The sequence below is a fragment of the Fusarium verticillioides genome, chromosome 11 (genome assembly GCF_000149555.1).
Source record: "Fusarium verticillioides 7600 chromosome 11, whole genome shotgun sequence".
Classification (NCBI taxonomy): domain Eukaryota; kingdom Fungi; phylum Ascomycota; class Sordariomycetes; order Hypocreales; family Nectriaceae; genus Fusarium; species Fusarium verticillioides.
In genome coordinates, this window is record NC_031685.1 from 1,936,162 (window position 1) to 1,955,364 (window position 19,203).

At 49.0% G+C, this 19,203-nt stretch overlaps 10 protein-coding genes across 10 annotated transcripts; 6 read left to right on the forward strand and 4 right to left on the reverse strand.

Moving 5' to 3' along the window:
- Positions 1–457: 457 nt before the first annotated feature.
- FVEG_10515 (hypothetical protein) lies at positions 458–1,747 on the forward strand. Its single transcript, XM_018899674.1, has one exon. The coding sequence runs from the start codon at positions 674–676 to the stop codon at positions 1,646–1,648; it is 975 nt and encodes a 324-aa protein (XP_018757780.1). The 5' UTR covers positions 458–673; the 3' UTR covers positions 1,649–1,747.
- A 201-nt stretch (positions 1,748–1,948) lies between these two features.
- Positions 1,949–3,554, reverse strand: FVEG_10514 (hypothetical protein; the record flags this gene model as incomplete). The annotated part of the gene is made up of 4 exons (XM_018899673.1): positions 1,949–2,119; positions 2,167–2,420; positions 2,471–3,160; positions 3,212–3,554. 4 exons carry the CDS (start codon positions 3,552–3,554, stop codon positions 1,949–1,951), a joined length of 1,458 nt encoding a protein of 485 aa, XP_018757779.1.
- Positions 3,555–4,217: 663 nt separating this feature from the next.
- Positions 4,218–6,803, reverse strand: FVEG_10513 (hypothetical protein). Its single transcript, XM_018899672.1, has 3 exons — positions 6,105–6,803; positions 5,159–6,054; positions 4,218–5,108 (listed from the first exon to the last, which is right to left on the reverse strand). The coding sequence occupies exons 1-3, from the start codon at positions 6,713–6,715 to the stop codon at positions 4,321–4,323; spliced, it is 2,295 nt and encodes a 764-aa protein (XP_018757778.1). The 5' UTR covers positions 6,716–6,803; the 3' UTR covers positions 4,218–4,320.
- Positions 6,804–7,208: 405 nt separating this feature from the next.
- FVEG_10512 (methylisocitrate lyase) lies at positions 7,209–8,356 on the forward strand (the record flags this gene model as incomplete). The annotated part of the gene is made up of 3 exons (XM_018899671.1): positions 7,209–7,642; positions 7,697–7,752; positions 7,806–8,356. The coding sequence occupies 3 exons, from the start codon at positions 7,209–7,211 to the stop codon at positions 8,354–8,356; spliced, it is 1,041 nt and encodes a 346-aa protein (XP_018757777.1).
- Positions 8,357–8,794: 438 nt separating this feature from the next.
- Positions 8,795–10,136, forward strand: FVEG_10511 (hypothetical protein; the record flags this gene model as incomplete). Its single annotated transcript, XM_018899670.1, has 3 exons — positions 8,795–9,263; positions 9,286–9,632; positions 9,753–10,136. 3 exons carry the CDS (start codon positions 8,795–8,797, stop codon positions 10,134–10,136), a joined length of 1,200 nt encoding a protein of 399 aa, XP_018757776.1.
- Positions 10,137–10,670, forward strand: FVEG_16815 (hypothetical protein; the record flags this gene model as incomplete). Its single annotated transcript, XM_018906054.1, has 3 exons — positions 10,137–10,472; positions 10,585–10,614; positions 10,665–10,670. The coding sequence occupies 3 exons, from the start codon at positions 10,137–10,139 to the stop codon at positions 10,668–10,670; spliced, it is 372 nt and encodes a 123-aa protein (XP_018757775.1).
- Positions 10,671–10,703: 33 nt separating this feature from the next.
- On the reverse strand, positions 10,704–12,456 carry FVEG_10510 (hypothetical protein; the record flags this gene model as incomplete). The annotated part of the gene is made up of 2 exons (XM_018899669.1): positions 10,704–12,164; positions 12,217–12,456. The coding sequence occupies 2 exons, from the start codon at positions 12,454–12,456 to the stop codon at positions 10,704–10,706; spliced, it is 1,701 nt and encodes a 566-aa protein (XP_018757774.1).
- An 889-nt stretch (positions 12,457–13,345) lies between these two features.
- FVEG_10509 (hypothetical protein) lies at positions 13,346–14,478 on the forward strand (the record flags this gene model as incomplete). The annotated part of the gene is made up of 2 exons (XM_018899668.1): positions 13,346–14,060; positions 14,120–14,478. The coding sequence occupies 2 exons, from the start codon at positions 13,346–13,348 to the stop codon at positions 14,476–14,478; spliced, it is 1,074 nt and encodes a 357-aa protein (XP_018757773.1).
- An 843-nt stretch (positions 14,479–15,321) lies between these two features.
- On the forward strand, positions 15,322–16,682 carry FVEG_10508 (hypothetical protein; the record flags this gene model as incomplete). The annotated part of the gene is made up of 2 exons (XM_018899667.1): positions 15,322–15,339; positions 15,399–16,682. 2 exons carry the CDS (start codon positions 15,322–15,324, stop codon positions 16,680–16,682), a joined length of 1,302 nt encoding a protein of 433 aa, XP_018757772.1.
- A 378-nt stretch (positions 16,683–17,060) lies between these two features.
- FVEG_10507 (hypothetical protein) lies at positions 17,061–18,100 on the reverse strand (the record flags this gene model as incomplete). The annotated part of the gene is made up of 3 exons (XM_018899666.1): positions 17,061–17,197; positions 17,252–17,821; positions 17,869–18,100. 3 exons carry the CDS (start codon positions 18,098–18,100, stop codon positions 17,061–17,063), a joined length of 939 nt encoding a protein of 312 aa, XP_018757771.1.
- Between the last annotated feature and the right edge of the window lie 1,103 nt (positions 18,101–19,203).

The following is a 19,203-nucleotide window of genomic DNA, read 5'->3' on the forward strand; positions in this document are numbered from 1 at the left end:
AAAATCCAAAATTTACGGAGTAACACAGAAATGTTTATTATCATTATGCATGACCACGTCAGCATGAATCTGACAAGGGTCGGAGCAATTGGCATGTGACTGACACCGTGACCACTGACTAGAGGGTTCAAACGCTAAGACAGAAACTTAATAGCCTGTCGAGACGAAGGATATCAATCCAGTATCCATCGCATCAAGTTCAATGCTACTTATTTTAATTAAGTGAAGTTAATGTTAAACTTATAATCAGCATTATAATAATTGTTACTCTATATCTTTTTGCCTATACTTCAAGGTCCAGTTCAGGATTTCTTCAGCAGACAGACAGGAGCTGAAAAATCATAGCTCTTAACCTAAAGCATCAAGGTCAAATTGTTTGCGGCTGATAATATGGGGCATTCTGCATAAGCGAGATCGCACTTGTTCAGGTTTGAGGTTAGCCTGTTCTCGGCCCCCTCGGCGGTTGCATCATCAGGGCGGACGGAGTTGTCCAGATGATGACATCGCCAAGTACTGTATGGATGGAAGCTACGCCTCGTTAAGGTACAACAAGACACCCACCAGACACCCTTTGTAATGTCACTTTCTCAGCCGCTGTTCTTGTGAACGAGACAGGGAATCATCAACCCCCCAAGATCAACGTTCGTCCATCAAAACAATACGCTTTCTCAAGATGGTTTCACTCGTTGCCCGCCTTTGTCGGTTCTACCTAGTATGGATCCGCCGCGCCCAGACACAATTCTTAACCGCACGCAACATGCGAGAGCACATCCAAGCCCAGTATATCCGCCCACAGAGCTTCTCACCTCCCAAGAACCTCGGCCCCGACATCAGCATTGAGCGTGTTGATGTACACGACTGGCCTCTGTACCGCATTCCATCGTCGCCATTCTCACCGAAAGTGGGAGATCAGCCCAACCGCCCTGCGATGTTGTACTGCCACGGCGGCGCCTGGGTCAATGAAATCGTGACTCAGCATTATAACCTTGTGGCGCAGATCGCTAGGGACACCGGGCTTGACGTGCTCGTCCCAATCTACCCTCTTATCCCTCGACCCGCGGCCACTGCCGTGCAAGTCATCACGGGGCTGCACGAGATCATGAACCGAGTCAAGCAGCCCATCGTGAGCATCGGTGGTGACTCGGCGGGAGGCAATCTGGCAATGTTGCTCGCGCAGCATCTCGTTCGCGAGAAATCGGATCTCATATCAAGAGTCAGGTCCCTAGTTCTGATCTCGCCTGCGTTGGATTGTACCCTGAGCCACCCTGAGACCAAAAGACTCGGAGTCAACGACCCATGGCTCAGCCATGGCGGTTTGCACGTGGTCACGGATATGTGGAGTGGAGGTTTGGAACGTTCGGACCCCAGGGTCAGTCCGATCTTTGGCGATATCGCAGACTTACCTCCACTCTTACTGCTGTCGGGAACACACGACTTGCTCTGCGCCGATGCAAGGCGTCTCAGTGCTCGGTTCCGCAATGATAGTACATCTACCCATACGGATGACTGGGTAGCCGGGAGTGTTGAGCTGGACAAATTCAAGTATGTGGAGGTAGAGGAGATGATTCACGTATGGCCGCTTATACCGTCACCGGAGGGCGCAGAAGGGCGAAAGACAATAGTAGGATTCATAAGGAAGTATTTGTAAGTAGGTTGTAGTGGAAAATCAAGTATATACCATTTATTAGTTAAGGTGACAGTAAATCTAGTGCTGCAGTACTCCCCCATGACGGCTACAGTCCAGAGGCATGGACAGGAGGGTCATGCCGAGAATGTCCAACAAGCTGAACTTGCTAGCCTAGCGAGCACACATAATACCCAAGATGAATGATTTACAAGCACATAATATTCTTCAACGAAGTTTGGCAATTGGATCAATTTCAGATACCGGCATAACTAGATAGGCTACTTAAAGCTTTCATAGGAACGCCGAAGTTCAATTCTGAATCTAGTACGCGTAGAAGAGCCTCTCTTCATTGTTTGAAGCCCGGATCTTGCGATTCTCGCGGATGAGCATCCATCTGAGGACCCAAGCCAAGACAGCCGATGCGGCAGAAAAGGCAGCACTGCTGGACATAGCAACAGGATACATCGGCTCATCTGAACTCGGCCAGAGATACTAGGTGTTGTCAGTCGCATTCAAGCATCAAGGATTGATGAACGTACCGGAGTATAGATAGGCCCAAGCGTGGCAACCGTGTTGGCCAAAGCTAGAGATATGGCTTTCTTCTCTCGGGTCTGGCCGCATGTGCTAGCGACCCAGCCGAGGATGACACTGTTACAGGCGTAGACTCCGCTGGCAAAGACACACATTGCGAAGTAACGGGCACCAGTATTGTGGACCGTACAGGCCAAGATGAAGCCAAAAACAGCCATGAGCTTAGCCAGGGTGATATGCCAGGTTCTTTCGTTCATCCGGCCTGATTTATGTTAGATTACGCACAAGAAAGCTTCAGTATAGGGACTTTACCAGAGTTTGCGGCCCATGCGATACAGACGATACCTGACACGATATAAGGAGGACAGGTAAGAGCAAGCGTAGTGTTGCGGCCGAAACCAAGTGTTCCTACGATAGTGGGGAAGAAGTTCTTGAAGTTGCTGGCAGCCATGTGAAAGTGCTGCATGAAGACGAGGACCCAGAGACGAGGATCCTTGCAGGCGTCGATAAGTCCAGCAAAAGTCGTCGTGTTGGTTCGGATTTGTACAGTATCGGCCGCAATTCGTTCATGGGCTAAAATCCTCTCCTCTTCCGTGAGCCAGCGGGTATTGCTGGGTTCATCAGGCAGAACAAATGCTGAAGCGAGGGAGATGACAAAGGTGATGATTCCCTGGAGGATAAAAAGCCATCTCCATCCAGCCAGACCCGCAACACCGCTCATCTCAAACACGCCAATCGCGATTAGTCCTGCAAATGCAGTTCCACAGATGTTGGCTGTGAACAGGATAGAGATACGAGTTGCTATCTCTTTTTTAGTGTAGAAGATCGAGAGGACGTAAAGCGCACCGGGGTAGAAAGGGGCTTCGGTTACACCCAGGAAGAATCGCGTGAGGACGAGGCCTTTGAAGTCGTGGCAGATGGCTGTGAGAGTGCTGACGACGGCCCAGAGAGCCATGGCGCCCGACATGTAGAGGGAAGGTCGGATTCGGGTCATGAGCATGTCTGGATAGATCAATTAGCTGAAGAAGGGTGGTATAACATTGGTCAACTCACTGGATGGAATTTGACCCAGGATGTATCCCACAAAGAGGATCGAGACACATGTCTGATACTCAGTAGAGGTCAGGTTGAGCTCTTTCTCGAGTCCATCGAGACGCGCAACAGTGATAGCATTGCGATCGAGATAGTTGAACCAGTACATGATCCACAGAATCGGAAGAATGATCCAATCCAGCTTCTTCACAAGCTTGATCTCAGCTGGATCGATCTTCTTGTGTGCACCGGTCTCATCGATCGCCGAGAAGATGTGGGTGTCATGCTTCTCGAGGTGATCAGAGTGTCCCTTTTCTTCAACATCAAGGGCTTCAGGCTGATTTTTGTCTTGGGCATTGGACATGTTGCAAAGAGATAGAGAAGCTTGAATTGAGGTGTTTGATGATCCTCGTTGGAAATGGCGAATGGACTGCCATTGATATAGATACTTGTCTCTCTCCTGAACCGTGGCGACGAGTTGTCTTGCTTGGATTACCAGTGCCCTGGTTACCCCAGATTACCCCGCGTTAAGATGGCACTATTTTTCGGTTGGGATGGCAGGTATGTGAACTAGGTTCAGCCTTAGCGTTGTAGTGGCTACTTGCCTCTTGGACACCGTTCGCTAACCAGCCTGCTTAGGGGTCTTGGAAAACAATGTCACTACTACTTTTTGCATTGGTCTATGTGAGAACGTCGAATGCCCAGACCACGATGCTCTCTCAATACAACTAGCCCTTGAACAGTATATCATATATGCCAGCGGTTGCTTCATACTGGCATGATAGGCAGTTCTCATCAAGTGAGAGCCTTGGCAAAAGAATACACGAAATGCAATATCGGCTAATATTTTCCATTTGGCTGTCTTGGCCAGCCACGCCTTGCCGCCCCTACGCACCGGATACAGGCGGATGTCTCCGGACCGTCGTGGTAACCAGGAACTCATGATCTGGAATGTCGGCGGACACTCGTGGATGGTGGGCCTGGTGCCATTTGAGATCATTGAATGCTGCCACAAGCCTACTGGGGCGGTTCAATAAATTATTTGGTCTGCAAAAGTACACATAGATAGTTAAAGCGCACTAGTCACTTTCAACATGTTCACATTTACTCCGCAGGTGTTGATATCAATGCTAAGCGAAGCCAGTCTCGCCACCCTGCACAAGCTCAGGCAAGCTCCACAAGAAGTTCAACGCATCCACATCCAGCCCCAGAGCGACTTGATCACACCCTTCACCAAATGGGGCTATGCTTGAATCAAACGGAAGAGACACCCACGTATCTCCCATATCAAAGTTCATCATTGCACCATCATCTCCAAGCTGTTGAGAATCCAGACCAGACAAGAAGGAGTTTGGGCCATCAACGCTAGTCTCTCTTTGAATAATATTCCTCGGAATCGAAGCCCGCCCACTGTGATTACCAGTACCTAGACCTCTGGACTGTGTAAGGTGGGCTCGAAACTGTGCGGTATGTTTCTCGATGAGATCCGCATATCTCAACGCAAAGTCCATATCATCCGTAGGGCATTGCTTAAGTGTTGATGTGCATTGGTCTAAAGTGTACAAAGCATCGTTCACATCCGTATGGGTGGAGCCGACGCTGAGAGCCTTGAGAAGAAATACAGATGAACTAATGACGCTAATCTTGACACGGGCTGGTGCAAAAGGAAGATGGTCCCTGAAACCACTCATCGTTGCAATATGCAGAACCTTTTTGGTGTCAGAAATGACCTCTTGTAAGAACTTGGCGTCTTTCGGAGTTATGAATGCTGATAGAGCTTCATCCGAGTTGGTGGTGGCGGCCGTGAAACCAGCGGAGGAAGCTCGGGATACTACGGCCTGGATGGAGACAGCACCTGTACATGCTTTGGTATGATGAAACTCAACTAACAGGGTGTCTCTGAGCGGTGAAGCGATGTCTTGTGACTAGGTTAGCTGAGTAACTGATCGGACGCCAGAGATGAAATACCTTGGCTCCTGCTGTTAAACCTCTCTTGCCACTTTGACAGAGATGCCGAAAAGTGTTCAAACAGATCTACATAGTGATCTCCAAGTACTTGTGTTTGGAGATGGGCTGCTGAGTGAAAGAACATCGAAGATGCTGTACGCGACAGTTGGGTAAGCTCCAAACTGAGGTCCATATAAGAAATCCAGGACTGATCAACTGGTTCACTCGTATCTGGCATTGACAGACGTGACGCAATGACAGATATGCTCTCAGGAAATGCGGAAGGATAGCCCAGTCTCGTGGCTGTCTGGGTCAAATAGTTGTAAAGGAGCTTCTGAGCTCGACGACCGCGAAGTACCTCAGCATGCACGGTATGGCCACTATCACCCGCCTGACCTGAGAAGATCCCAAGTTCATAGCCAAGGTTGTTAGCCATACCAAGAAGCATCCATGACATTCTGTTTGCCCTCTTAGCTGGTTCAAAGACATCTTCTCGCCAGCGAATCAGGGGAACTTCGTTGTTGATATGCTTGCGATTGACTCGGTCATAACCAGGCGTTACAAGTAGGCCATCCCAGCCATCTGTCTCGGGAGGGAGATGCAAAGCACGAGGGTGCCAATCGGATATCAGAATCAGACTCTCTATTGTGCCGATAGTTCTTGTCTGGGAGGTGGATATCTTTTCTTGCCCTAGCACGATCCGTCGAATAAGGACTTCACAGTGATTCCAGAGGCGCTGGTGTATATAGTGGCTTCTAGATGTACCGCCTGCACCCGGTAGTGTGAAGAAGCGAGATGAGATCATGAGAAGGGTGCAGCATAGCATGGCTTCCCTGTAAACGAGATGTTCGTGAGATGCATGGCTGCGGAATTGGTCAAGGACGACAGGAGATAGTGGAGCAAGCTTTTCGAAGAAACTATTGTAGTTAGTGTGAGAATCGAGGGTGGAGACCTTGAGCGAGCTTACAGGTCGATGTAGGTGACAGCCTCTTGTGCCGTGAACCATCCCTGACGAACGAAGCGACACTTATCCCACATATCTAGACAAGCATCATCTGGTTCTGAAAGGGCCGTGATGGTGAACCCGACTCCATTGGATCCACCGGATACGACTTTGGGACCATCGGACTGGACATTGCTCGCCGAAGGATGCCCTTGAGATGGCGCTGAACCAGCGATGCTATGCTGTCCTGCGGCACTTGACAGGAAGTCCAGCGCATCATTAGTCCCAGTGACTATTGTTGACTGCACTCTATTGTACAGTGCATGATTGGTATTATTCGGGGACGAATTGAAACCAAGGTTCTCAGAAGGAGAGTGATTCGCCGCCTGAACGGGTTGAGCAGCGGGCGCGGCGTCCACAGCATTCACATTCCCGCGGGTCCATTTCGGGGCATCGCGGTGCTTGGGAGCCCTGGGCCGACGATCGAACCGACACTCGCGGTGTTCCCTGGCACATTTCGCGCAGGGAGGGTTGTCTTTGATAATGCATCGTGATTTGCGCGCTCGGCACGAGACGCATGCGACGTAGCTACGCTTGAACTGTCGGGTACTGCTGGAATGATCCGGGCTCTCCATTGCAGATGGACGGTCTGAGTGAAATGAAAAGTGATAAGCGGAGAAAATGCGACGAATTGGCCGGGGAAGATGATTCTTGATGGTCTGGGGTTGGGAGGTGTCTGACGAGGGGATGATCATTCCAGGGCCGGTAGTATCCTTGTCGGTCCGGCTTTATCCGGCCTGGCCCGTTACTTCACGGGCCGCAATGCAGACGCGACAGTCCAAAACTATGAACGCCTACGTGCAGGCCAATGACCACGGTAGCTAAGGAGGACCTGCCAGACCTAAATACACGTTACAATTGCATGCTGTAATGGCCAGGTGCCGAGTCGGCACCGGTCATCGGCTATCTGGACAAAAGCCATCGTTGAGGGAAGAGGGGAAATTGTGTATAAAACATGAATGATAGTTTGATCAACCAAACAAGAATAACAACAAACACCAGATTTAAAAAGAAAAAACAAGTCAAGATTCTTCAACTTCAACATTCACATCTCATTCAAGTGCCAACATGTCCAAGTCTATCGTCAACACCAAGCCCTACCCTTTCCACTTCGAGGCAAGCGAGTTTCCCGCCATCAAGCCCAATGGAAAGGGAGTCACGGTTGAATACACCAACTGTCGTGGTGCAAGACCCTCCCTACAAGCTTCCAAGCTCAGAGCCATGGTGCAAGAGGCGCATAGCGACCCCTCCAAGATTCTCGCCAATGTGTGCAGCTATGATGCTTTAAGCTCCCGCTTATGCGAGGAGGCTGGGTTTCCTGTTGTATTTCTTGCTGGGTACCCTATGGCGTCTGCGTTTGGACTGCCTGATACAGGGTACATCGCCTTTGGAGAGGTTGTGAACAAGATTCAAGAGGTTTCCAGAGAAGTCAATGTTCCTATTCTGGTTGATGGCGATACTGGTTATGGAAGCCCAATGAATGTTCGCCGAACTGTGCAAGGGTATGCTTATGTGATGACAAGATGTAGAGAGGTATCAACTGACTCAATGAACAGATTTGCACAAGCTGGAGCTGCTGGGATTATGCTCGAGGACCAATCGTGGCCAAAGCGTATGTCAAGACACCTTCACAACAAGATCATTGTACTAACTTCGAGTGAACAGGCTGTGGCCACACTGCTGGAAAAAGTGTGGTGTCCCGAAGTGAAGCTTACGCTCGCTGGCAGGCCGCTGTCGACGCTAGGAACGAAGGCCTGGACATCTGGATCCTCGCCCGCACGGACAGTCTTATTCACGGTTACGACGAGGCACTTACCCGGGCACGCAAGGCCATTGAGATCGGAGTCGATGCCGTATTTGTCGAAGCTCTTCCTGATCGTGAGTCCATGGAACGTCTTCGTAAAGACCTAGACTTCCCTGTCGTCGCCAATATCATTGAGGGTGGCAAAACTCAGAATCTCTCAGCTAAGGATCTCGCTGAGCTTGGCTACAGCATTGTTTGTTATCCTTGGACTCTCGTCGCTGCTAAGTTGAAGAGTATAAGGGAGACACTGGAGAATATCAAGGGTTCTATGACGGTTGGGAAGCCTCCTGTTGTTCTTTCGTATGATGAGGTTTGCGAGGGTGTTGGCTTTAATAAGTACTATGAGATTGAAGAGAAGTATCAATATGAGGGAAGGGCTAATGGAGCCAATGGTCACCAGTGGAAGAATTAGATAGTCGGATTACAGCCATTGAATAATCAAAGCATTGCAGAGAGCAGAATCAATCAAAAATACACTCTTAGGTACTAAAAGTCGGAGAAGCTCCCATTGTGCCACATAGCTTGTACCGAGTACGCAGATTGGAGATGAAGCCAAAAGACAGTGATCTAACTCGAACTACCCTATTGCTGACCGCACTGCCTGGCAAGGTGGAGCACGGGGAATGGCGCTAAGACCGAGTAAGGGCGGACCGTCATGTTGCAACCAACTGAGGGGAATGGCCAAGGTCAGCATCACTACAAGCTGGGCTTGGTTTGCAGTCCTGTATCCTCGGTTGAGATTCCGATGTCGGAAGTTTCTTGTGCTCATTGAAGTGGTTGTTGGCCTATTTAATTGCGAACTTTGTGATGTTGACTGACCTGCCCATCCAAACAACTCCAAACCATCAACATGCCTCTCATTAAAGATCAATTATCATTCAAAATATCACTCCTACCAGGAGATGCACACGGCTCGCAACTTGCATCATGTGCCGAGCAAATCATGCATCTGATAGAAGACATTCGCCCAGATGTTGCATTCCAGATATCCCGACATGATTTCGGAGGCGTGGCGTTAGCAGCTGGCCACCAAAGCTCCCTGCCAACCTCCACTCTAGAAGCATGCCGCCAATCTGATGTTGCCGTCGTGTGTGTCTGCGGTGACCCCAAGTACGGCATACAGCTAGAACAGGGACTGTTGGCACTTCGACAAGAACTTGGACTCTTCGCCAATATCAGACCCGTCAAGTTTCCATCGGAGTCGCTTATACCACTCAGCTCATACAAGCCGGAGGCGGTTGATGGTCTTGATATCACATTTTCCCGAGACTTGACGGGTGGTGCCTACTATGGAGAGAAGCAAGAAGTGGGAGAGGATGGTGAAGCATACGACACCACTAGCTATTCGCGTTCTACCATTGAGACTGGCAAGACTGGCTGGCACGTATGCAATGCAATTCAGCCCACCAAAGCGAATTCACTCGGTCGATAAGGTTAATGTCATGGCCACTTCACGATTATGGAGATCTGTTGTCACCGATATCTTCAGCCATGAGCACCCCCAGGTTCAGCTGGACCATGTTTTCGTTGATAACGCAGCCATGATCCTATCATCAAATCCTCAGAACTTGAACGGAGTAATCTTGACGGAAAACATGTTTGGCGATATCCTATCAGATCAGGCTAGTGGTAACTCAAGTCTCCAGACATTCTGGCATCAGCGGCTGTGTCCAGCATCTATGGTAAAGGTAAGGCTCCTGGTGTTTTCGAGCCATTCAACCTCAAACCAAGAGAAGGTGAAGTGAACCCGCTTGGTATTGTACAAGCCGTCGAGTTGATGCTTGAGCTGTCGCTAGGTCTGAAACAAGAGGCCGCAGCCTTATCCAAAGCTATCCGACAAACTCTTGATCCTATCGGCCAGGTTGGATCGGACACGAGGACGACCGACCTGGGTGGCACAGCATCACCACAAGAGTTCGTTCATGGAGACCCTCTTACACAACTTTGACTACTACTTGGAGGCTCTGAACTCAGCCGACGCTGCAGCTATCCCGGCACCCATTCCCCCACCCTCATCGCCAAGGGATACCACGAATACCAGACCTATGGGAGTCATTGAGAAGATCTTGACACATGCCGGCATTGGTCTGAGCAAGTCATACGTCGAGATGGGAGATATGATCTGCGTCAAGGTCGATTGGACGCTTACATCTGAACTCCTCTGGGGCGGCATGGAGAAGACCTACAACTAAATGGGTAGACCTCGTCCATTCCGTAATGATCGCCTCTGGCTTGCAGTAGATCATACTGTTGATCCACGTGCCAACCATAAACCTCGACAGAAAGGTCTCATAGCGAAGGCGGAGCGCTTCAGACGAGAGGCCAAGATCATCGACTTTCTTCCTGCCAATACGAGTATCATGCACACTGATTTTACTCGTGAACGTGCTCAACCTGGTCGTATCGTTGTTGGGAGCGACTCGCATACGTGTTCAGCGGGGAGCATGGGTTCCTTCGCTGTTGGCTTTGGCGCTGCTGATGTTGTCATGCCAATGGTCACTGGCGAAACCTGGTTTCGTGTACCTGAGGTTTGCCGTATCAATTTCGTGGGAAAGCTTCCGTTCGGAAGAATAAGCATAACTAGATAGTTAATTATAATCCTGATTTATTATAGTCTTATATTCTATATAACTATCTTAGAAACTATATAATAATTATTATAAAGTAAAAGTAAGTTTTTTAATATATCTAGTAATTAAGATTGATAGATACTTATATAGATATAATAAGAGCTAATTAGAATATAGACTTAAGTAAATCTAAGCTGTGGCATCAATCCATCGTGCAGAGCTACCCGAAAACGGCCCAACATGCACGAGCTCTTTCAGCCTCCTCTTATTAATCTTATAACCAACATAAGGATACTTCTCCACGAAAAATGCACCACCCGAGAGCCTCTTGAACTTGCCCAGCTTTGTCTCAACATATCCCTCCAGCTCCTTAGCCAGGTTATCCAAAGCCGAAGACCGTTCCTCAGGCTTTAAATCGTGGCTTGGCGTCGCGTCTGGCTGGAGCACAACAAATGCCGTAGGATGCTCCTGTTGCGTCTCTTGGTCGCGGATACCCACTACGACAGCTGTTGCCACGGCGGGGTGATCAAAGAGAATAGCCTCAAACTCAGACGCTGAAGCGTGAGTACCGTAACCATCGCCGACACGGAGTAGCTCTTTCAGCCGGTCAACGATAAAGACATTGGAGTTCTCGTCAACGTAGCCGACGTCACCAGAGTGGAACCAGCCATCAGCGTCAAAGTCCTTGTTGGCCTCGTCATTATCCTTGTAGCCGGCAAAGCGAGCAAGTGTATTCCTTACAAGGATCTCTCCCTGTTCGTTGTGGCCAAGGTCCTTGCCAGTCTCGATATCAAGGACCCTTGCTTCGAAGCCATGGACAAGAGTACCACTTGATCCGGGTACAGAGGAGGCCTCATCGACCTGGAGGGTGATAAGGAGAGTTTCTGTCGTTCCCCATTCGAGAGTTAGGCGAACACCATTGAATTTGTCTTGAACGGCATCCCGAATCTTTGTGTGAACAGGAGCTCCAGCAGATAGAAGCCATTTGATGCTCTTGTAGGTGACCCCAACCTTCTCAGACTTTGCAATCTGGGCTGCGAGAGGTGGAGTGACGAAGAGGAAGGTAATGGCATATTTGTCAATGAGATGAAAAGTGGATTGGTCGAAAGGCTGAGTAAGAATTATGACTGGGATACCAAGGAGGATGTTCAGACCAAGGTTGAGCTTTGCGTTAATTCCATAGGCGAAGGGTAGAGAGGACAGCCAAACATCTCTCTCCGGATCTGTGTCGGAGGGTACGGTCAGGCGAGTGGTGAGTAGATTGGCAGCCCAGTGAGCATGGGTTGTGAGGAATGACTTCACATTGCCCGATGATCCGCTGGTACGGTAAATGAAAGCATAGTGCTGCTCAGTTTCCTCGTGGGTGGAGAGCCTGAAACCAGTGAAAAGCTCATTTTCTTCAGTCAGCAGATCCTCAATGTTGCTAATTCCGTCAGAAGAATCATCGAGGCTGATCAGAGGAATCCCATTGAAGGCTTCAGCTGCCGGCTTTGTGATAGATGCCAGGCCGGAGTCCGTTATGATCAACTTGGCATCAGCTTGTTCGAGTCTGGGAATAATTGCCAGAGCATCAAGTCCTTGCTGAACAGGAATTGGGGAGATTGTAGCTCCAGCTGCCAGCGCTGCAAAAAAAGCAATAGGATAGTTTATCTCGCAAATGTTAGTTAAATCAGCTGTCTGGATCGGGAGAGCGATAGCTCACTGAGTTGTTGGCTAAGAATGCAATGACATTATTAGGCTTGATTCCATACTTCTTTACAAGAACGCTAGCCAGTCGCAAGCTCTTGTTCTCAAGTTCTTCCAGAGTCAAAGTCTCTCCTGTGTTGTGGACCCGGTATAAGACTTTGTCTTTGGGATACTTCTCTCGAGCAGTGTTGAAGATGAAGTTGAACACGTCCGTGGAGGGCGGGCCAACCTTGGGAAACTTTGACTCAAAGACCATTTTGATATAGTGGAGAAGATGACTGGAATACAGATGTGAAGACCGTCTTATTGATCTCAAATCGAGTCATTAAGTATTGGACTTGCTTAGGTCTCCAACACGAGCCTCGGTCTCTGGCTCGAGGTATGTAGCCCCTCCATTTCGGTAATCTCGTCTTCCTGACAGAAAAGCACATCAACAGAAGTGTATGTCGACAATTCACTTAACCATGTTTCAACATGCGACTGGAATTGACGCAATCGCAATGTCAACTTCCTATTCTCGTATTTTTCCAGCGCGCTCCGAGCCCTGTAAGAGCTAATGCACATCACTCACCACCTCGAAACGGCTCGTGAAGATCAATTAGCCTTTCCTCGGGTTAGCGTAAACCATGACGTGGCGATCGAGCCTTACGTGAGCAGGTCGCGTTCCATTTCCGCGTCTACGCGACATTGGGGTCCTCGATGACGCGACGACTTGGCGCAGTTTTAGTCGGACTTGCATGGATATACGGGTTATATGCATAAGCCAAGCCAAGGGTTCATAGCTACTTCGCTGTGACAATTGTAATGTCGTCCACGGTTCAGGGTATGCTGACAGGGTTACCAGCTCCGATGCGGCCCGGATCGTCTCTATGACCTGAAGCAGACATGGCTTGTGCATGACGAAAGCATACACGATTTTGGAATTGAATCGGCAGATACTTGCAGGAGGCTCTTTAGGTTGATTGACTGTGACTGAGCATGCGTCTTGAGGATTTGTTCTAGTGTGAGACCATAAATCAATCATAGGTCCAAAATTGAGAATCTGAGCAAGGCTTAACAGATACAGCAGTGTCGTAAATTGAGAATACCAATTTCTCACACAATTCTACCAAAATAAATTCTCTTTTATCCAACAACCTCTGAAGATGGCGTCCAAAGAAACTGCCAGTCTCCCAGTCATTGACTTTGCCAAAATCATCGGACCATCCATCTCTAGGACACCAGAAGTCCTAGAAGACAGCGTCAAAGAGAAGCAGAAACTCTTCGACGCATTTGTCAATGTCGGATTTGTGTACCTGGCAAACCACTCTATCCCTGACTTTGCTCGAGAAAATCTCTTTTCTCACGCAAAGAAATTCTTCGCTCTACCTGTATCAGAAAAGGTAAAGGTTGAGACAGGAGAATCTAAGGGCTTCCATGGATGGTTTTCCCCTGCTCGAACTTCGGGAGATTCTCGTCATTCTGATCTCAAAGAGGCTTTTGATGTTGGGAAGGAGAACGACCCAACGAGGCCGAATCAATGGCCTGAGAACTGGCCTGAGTTCCGCGACGACATGAACTTCTTCTTTGAGAAATGCCATGAGGTCCATCTTGTTCTCCTTCGTGTCCTGGCAGAGCAGGTCGGCGTGGACAGGGACTTCTTTGAGCCTCATGTTGACGAAAAAGACCATTTCTTTCGCGTCATCTACTACCCGGAGACGACTCGAGCTGCCTTCAAAGACAGGGCCAGGGCATCGGCGCACACAGACTATGGCACCCTTACCTTGCTCTTCAATGATGAGAGTGGGGGTCTGCAGGTGCGCCGAGTGGACGGGAAGTACATCGATGCTCCACCGATTCCCGGATGCGCCATAATCAACGGTAAGCTAGCGAGACCCGAGATGCCATTATGCACCATAAAGGCCACTAACCAAGAATAGTTGGGGATCTGCTGTCCCGCTGGTTCAACGACATCCTCATCTCTACCGAGCACCGGGTTGTGGAGCCGGTTCCTAAGCCTGATGCCGACGGCAACATTCCTGACATCATCCCGGCACGCTACTCCATTGCTTGGTTCGGTCATCCGAATCGAGAAGCGCTCGTTGAGCCGATTAAGGCTTGCTGCACCGCCTCGAACCCGCAGAAGTATGGCGCTGTTTACGCTGGAAAGCACGTGGTGGAGAAATTGGCGTATTTGCATAAAAACGGCCAAAACACCACGACCTGGACTGATGATATGCAACGCGAGACGTCTGAGGCTGTGGCCAATGCTCCGCTGCTTCAAGCAGGTAGTGCATAATATTCAAGTAGATCTTACAAATAGTCGTTCTTTATTTAATTGCTTCAATTCTATCTCTGAATGTCACAAGATAAAAATGCTTAAACTTGATGTCATCTCATAGTCTGATTCGTAGCTCATGAGCTCGTCGTATGTATGCCTAGATTGTTACTCCGAGGTAAAGTTTAGTATGAACAAAACATAGTTTCCGCAAGATAGATCCCTGTCACCGCACTCACCATGTCACCCCCATGCAAGCCCTCTCAAATCTGACGAAGGATTGTGACTCGACGTGCATATGCAGCCGCATATTTGGCCAAGTGCCACGGTCAAGTATGTCCGAGCAAGGCCTCCCCGATGATTCAGTCTACCACATCAAATGCAGTTCCAACTCCGACATGCAGAAACCTTCCCATAGGCCTTGCATTAGCGGATCAGGCCCTCTGGCAGGATTTGTTTGCCACGATAGTATCGTACACGAATCCCCCACGCCTTACAAGGCACGTTTTGGTCAGCAACGGAATGCAACTGGGACAAGCTGGAACACAACAATCAGAGGCAAAATCACGCAAAACCGCGACATTGTAATTGTAGATGCAGGGCTCGCCTCCGCCCGCTGCTATTGACCGAACGCGAAGTCGAGTGTATGCTAGGAAGATATTTGGTCGATTACATTTAGAGAGAGACGCCTTTGTTTATTTCAGAGGTGTAAATATTGAGATTCATGATATCTTCACAAGTCGCCTCTGTTCCCAAAATACATTGTACCAGGAACTCATACCTTGTCAAGTTATCCATTGGTAAACAGCCATCGCACAAGTGGACAAGTGGCAACCACTACGGGCTATGTTGCATACACGCGCGATGCATATTGAGATGCCGGTAAAGTCTTTATCCAGCCAAACCTCTACATGGTCCCTCTGCTAAGACATCTTGACTAGACATTCAACTTCCGGATTCCTCACCGGAACCGAAAGTCCGCGGCTTCAACATTAGTCAAGGAAATCGCGGCGAATGGAAATGAGGCCATCCATTGGACGCCAGACTCATGGCGGTCAAAGTACGCTGCTCAGGCCGTAGAGTACCGCGATGCAGATGCTCTGGAGGACGTTTGCTTATCACTGAAACAACTGCCCCCTCTCGTCAGTCGGTTGGAGATAGAGCAGGCCCGGGTTCGCTTCTACCATGTTGCTCTGGGTCGTGGTTTCATCATCCAAGGAGGAGACTGTGCGGAGAGCTTCCACGATATACAGCATGATATCATACACCGCAAGGTTGATCTGCTCCATCAACAGAGCCAAATACTTGAGGATGCGATAGGAAAGCCTGTCATACCACTCGGACGTATTGCAGGACAATACGCCAAGCCACGGTCGAACCCTCTCGAGGTTCTCCCAAGTGGCGAAACGGTGCACGCATTCCGAGGTCATATCATAAACTCAGAGGGACTGGAAGATAGAAATCCAGACCCCAAGCGACTCATGTTGGGATACTTCTATGCTGCGGCAACGCAGAACAGCATCCGCCATGTCACTGGGCTAGCGAATTCAGTACCCGGCAAGGCATTCAACAAGTGTCATCTTTACACATCGCATGAGGCGCTTCACCTCCCCTATGAATCTGCTCTCACACATGAGTCTTATAACCTGTCAGCAACATCAATCTGGCTGGGTGAGAGAACCCGTCAACTTGATGGTTCCCACGTCGAGTATGCTCGTGGACTGCGAAACCCCATCGGCGTAAAGATCGGCCCAAAGGCTACAGCAGCAGACGTAATTGCCCTTCTTGATACTCTGGCTCCTGATACAGCACAGTATGGCAAGGTCACCATCATCACTCGCATGGGACGCGACAAGGTGAGGCAGGTACTTCCCACCATCATTAGAGCAGTTCAGCTCAGCGGTCATGTACCCGTCTGGATGTGTGACCCTTGCCATGGTAACACGTTTACTACTTCAGAGGGGATCAAGACCAGAAAGGTTGAAGACCTCTTAGCTGAGCTCGAGGAGACTTATGCTGTTCATCGGAGTCTTGAGAGTCACCTTGGGGGTATACATCTGGAGCAAACGGGAGACGATGTTACAGAATGCCTAGGTGGTCCATCCTGCGAAAACGAGGGAGATTTGAATTCTTGCTACGAGTCGTTGTGTGACCCTAGGTTGTCTGGTGAGCAGGCGTTGGATCTGGTGCAACGCTTTGCCGAGTTTGTGAAGAACTTTAGTTAGGCGTTTAGCATCATCTACTGTTATACTTATTTAACGGCGATAACAAATCTGACCTATATCTCACAGCCTGAAGCACCTATTATATGTGGCATTTCTCGTGTAAAGCTTATATAGCAACTAGCAGGTTTAGAAACACAACAGAAGCACAGTTTTAAGTACCAATCAGAACATAACCATTACTTATTTGTTCCATATCATTTTCTGATCAGTAAGAGCCTGACTCCACGCAATACGGTATTGAAACAAAAGATCTGCACCTGGGTCAACGTATGTCATTGAGTTCAATTTGTTTCATTGTTATAACTACCTACGCGAGGTGCATCCTATTAACTGGTGAAAAAAAGACTAATACATCTATATGGATCTAAATTTCTTCTCTCATTCAGTCAAGGGCTTCCGTCCATATACATAGTTGAGCTTGGGCTGATAGCCGTAAGTCTTGATCTCGACCTCCAAAGCATCGAGGAACTCATGGAACTCCGTCGAATTCGCCGCAACCCCAGGAATCCCACTATCTATCAAGCAATTTAATTAGTACCAAGTCACATGTTGTTGTATATTCGACTCACCAGGTATCTTCTCATCCAGGGTCCTGAAGCACTCAACCCAGAGCTCAGCCGACACATTTCTCTGGTCCTTGGATCTTGCGAGGGCGCCATAGCCGTGATCAAATTGGACCTTGCGAACATCCTCCAAGCCAGCGTTCTGGAGGAGCCCTTCAAGCTTATAAGCAATGTGGATGTCCATACCAAAGGTCGTGGTGGACCACTCTTGTAGGGCAGCTTGCTTCCTCAGTTGGGGCCTTGTTATCTCATCGGCCAGATTGCTAGGATCAATCCATTCAGCCTCCACGAGCTGTATATAGCCGCCAGGCTTGAGAGATGAAACGAGGTTCGAGATGACACGAGGCCACTCAGTAGACTGGATGCCCCAGATAAGAAGTCTCTGATTGATCACGTCGAACTTGGAGGACCAGTCCCACGAAGGTGGAAAGGGAGTTCTGACATCATGGCTCCGAAGCTCTACCTTGTAAAGTGCAGTCTCATCTGGTGCAGGGAAGAGATCAGATCCAATGTCGACTCCATAGAGTTCCAGATCGTGTGATGGGAGCTGGCGGGGCAGATCACGTAGCCAGAAGCCTACGAATGTCATTATCAAGTATAAGGTATGAGTAACAGGAACTTACCATCAGCAGCACCCGAGTCCAGTACGCGTAAGGACTTCTTCTCGTGGATAGAGGGTACTACAAGTAATTGACCTCCCGTGGTAGTGTTCATGAAGAGGTGTTGGCGGTGTAATCTCTCTATCTCTCGGGCATGGTGAGGTAGCATGTAGGTCCCTTCGGTACCTGAGAATGGTGCCAGTGATGTAGAGACCGTCGCGGCACCAGTCACGGCACTAACAGTTGCAGAAGCCATTTCAGCAAATTCGCTTGGTAGGTTTCCAGGTGCAGAGTCAAGAGCGGCGGATAAGTTTGGCAAGCAGCTGTGAGTGATTGCTATTCCAGTGGCATTGACCTTTCAACCACTATTTAATGACTATAAACACAAATACACTGCAGCTGTCTACTAATTCGATACCTTTATGGTGGAATATCGTAGTCGGAACCATCACCCCGATTAAGCTAACGGCCAGATCTGGCAACATTTACAAGCACACAATCTATGTCCAATTGCAAAGCAGAGACACGTTTATAATTCCTCCTATAAATTATCATGCACATATCTTGCATGAGATTTAGCAAATCTATTAGCATTGGTTCATTTGCCTGTCGATCCCCACTATGCCACCTAACTCCGATGGCTTCGGAGTTGCGCAACCTGGAACTGCCATAAATCTCCGAAGCTAAGTCTACAATTGCGTGCGGAACCCATGCTGATTGCGCCAGACCTCCTATTGGTGACAGTTAATACTATTTGGGCAAAGCTTTTGATGGCGCTCCTACTAAGCTCTCTTTGCTCAGCAACCTAACCCATTATCTCTTAGTCTGAAATGAGCAGAGGAACGAACCAACTGCTTCAGCATCAGCGAAAACACGCCAAATTCAATTCAGCCCAGGTAAGACTACCTGGGATTAAGAAAGACAGCTCTGGGAGCAGCAGTTGTCTCAACCAACAGCAGGACTAAGGGGCGTAGCGAGGACCAACATCTGGTCAGGGCCATCGGACATCGACAGACGATACGCCCCGAGGACCCGTTGTGTTAAGCCTCGTATGGGGATGTTTTAATGCCAGCGATTAATCTCCCTTCCTGTTGCGTTATTCATCAATCATCTTGGACATTCCTTTCTACAACTTTTTTGTGCACGCGCCCGATTCCCCAGAACGATATCCAGACATCAAAGTAAAAGAAAAACAATTATTTACCTTGTAACCTTCGGTCGGGACATTCAGTATCGGGACTATTTACGCTTCAGACACAGTCGCATTGTATCCGCAACCGACCGAGCTGTCGGAACAGTCCATCATTCGGTCCTCTATCATAGCCCTGCCCCTCCTACTCGTCTGCTCTTTTCCCCCTC